Source organism: Orycteropus afer, unplaced genomic scaffold (genome assembly GCF_000298275.1).
Source record: "Orycteropus afer afer isolate SDZICR_OR568_19922 unplaced genomic scaffold, OryAfe1.0 scaffold00281, whole genome shotgun sequence".
NCBI lineage: Eukaryota > Metazoa > Chordata > Mammalia > Tubulidentata > Orycteropodidae > Orycteropus > Orycteropus afer.
In genome coordinates this window covers 328,333-329,458 of record NW_006921868.1, presented here as the reverse complement: position 1 = coordinate 329,458, position 1,126 = coordinate 328,333, and the positions used below count along the sequence as shown (strand labels likewise).

Here is a 1,126-nt window from a genome sequence, read left to right as displayed (position 1 = left end):
CTTGCCAGCCCACGGAGTAAGAAAGCACCTTCCCTTGGGAAGGAGGCTTGCTGGCAGAGTGGGGTGCCCTTAGTTGTCCCTATAGGCAGAGCTAACACTTACGCAAGCTGGGCAGAGGCCAGGCCGGGAGACCAAGGGCCAGAGACGTATGCCTGAGGGCACAGCAGAGGGGAGACTCTCCTGATCAAAGAACTATATCCTGAGAGCATTTCTGAACCTGAACTGTAATCTGTTACTCCCCTAATAAACCCCACAATCATGAGTACTGCCTGTGAGTTCTGTGTGACCACTGCAATGAATTATCAAACCCAGCAGAGAAGTAGTGAGTGTCAGGGAGGAACAGTTAGTATCAGAACTGGTTAAAAAAGAGAGAAAAGGCTGGGGGTGGTGGTATATCTGGCCTCATAGGAATATGCCTTGGGCTGCTGATGGTGACTCTGTCTTCCCCTTGTGAAGTCAGAGGTCAGACGAGGATGTCACTTCCATGCCTTTTTGCAAGGTGCCTGGTCTACCTCCCACCCTGATGCCAGGCAGACACAAGCCACCATCCCAGGGTGGTTGGCAGGAAACTTAAGGAGGCAACTGGGGCTGGTCAAGGTATCACCCCTTGTCAGAGGAACCCCACAGGTTACCCTTACCTTCATCCTCTGCATCCTGCTCCTGCTCTGCACTGGCGTAGGTGCGCAGAAACTCGGCGAAGGCCCCGTCCCGGGCCAGCAGCTCCTGGTAGGAGCCCATCTCAGAGATCTTGCCACCACTCATGACGATGATGACATCCACCTGAGGCAGGTAGCTGATGCTGTGTGTGACCAGGATCCGTGTCTACAGGCAAAGTGGAAGCCAGCCATATTGGTATACACATGAGAGAAAGCCTGGCTCACCACAGCAACCCTGATGTCTGCTGACAGAACTGAAGCATGAAGGTGGAGCACATGACTGAGATGGAAGCATGCATGCACACTGGAATCCATGGGGACATTCATTCAATGCATGTGTGCCATGGGGCTATGCACCAGACATGTGCTAGGAGCTGGGGAAGCAATAGGGAACAAAACAAAGACTCTTGTCCCAGACTCCAGGCTGGGGGCAGATAATGATCAATCTAAGTAAAACATAGAGTGCTTCA

General features: G+C 52.7%; 1 protein-coding gene across 1 annotated transcript in view; it reads right to left on the bottom strand.

Annotated features, from left to right (window-relative positions):
• Positions 1-1,126, bottom strand: part of ABCC1 (ATP binding cassette subfamily C member 1) — a 180,480-nt gene that overhangs the window by 45,923 nt on the left and 133,431 nt on the right. The window contains exon 19 of the mRNA XM_042782274.1: positions 639-822. Coding sequence (XP_042638208.1) covers positions 639-822 — 184 coding nt within the window. The remainder of the gene's footprint in view (positions 1-638; positions 823-1,126) is intronic.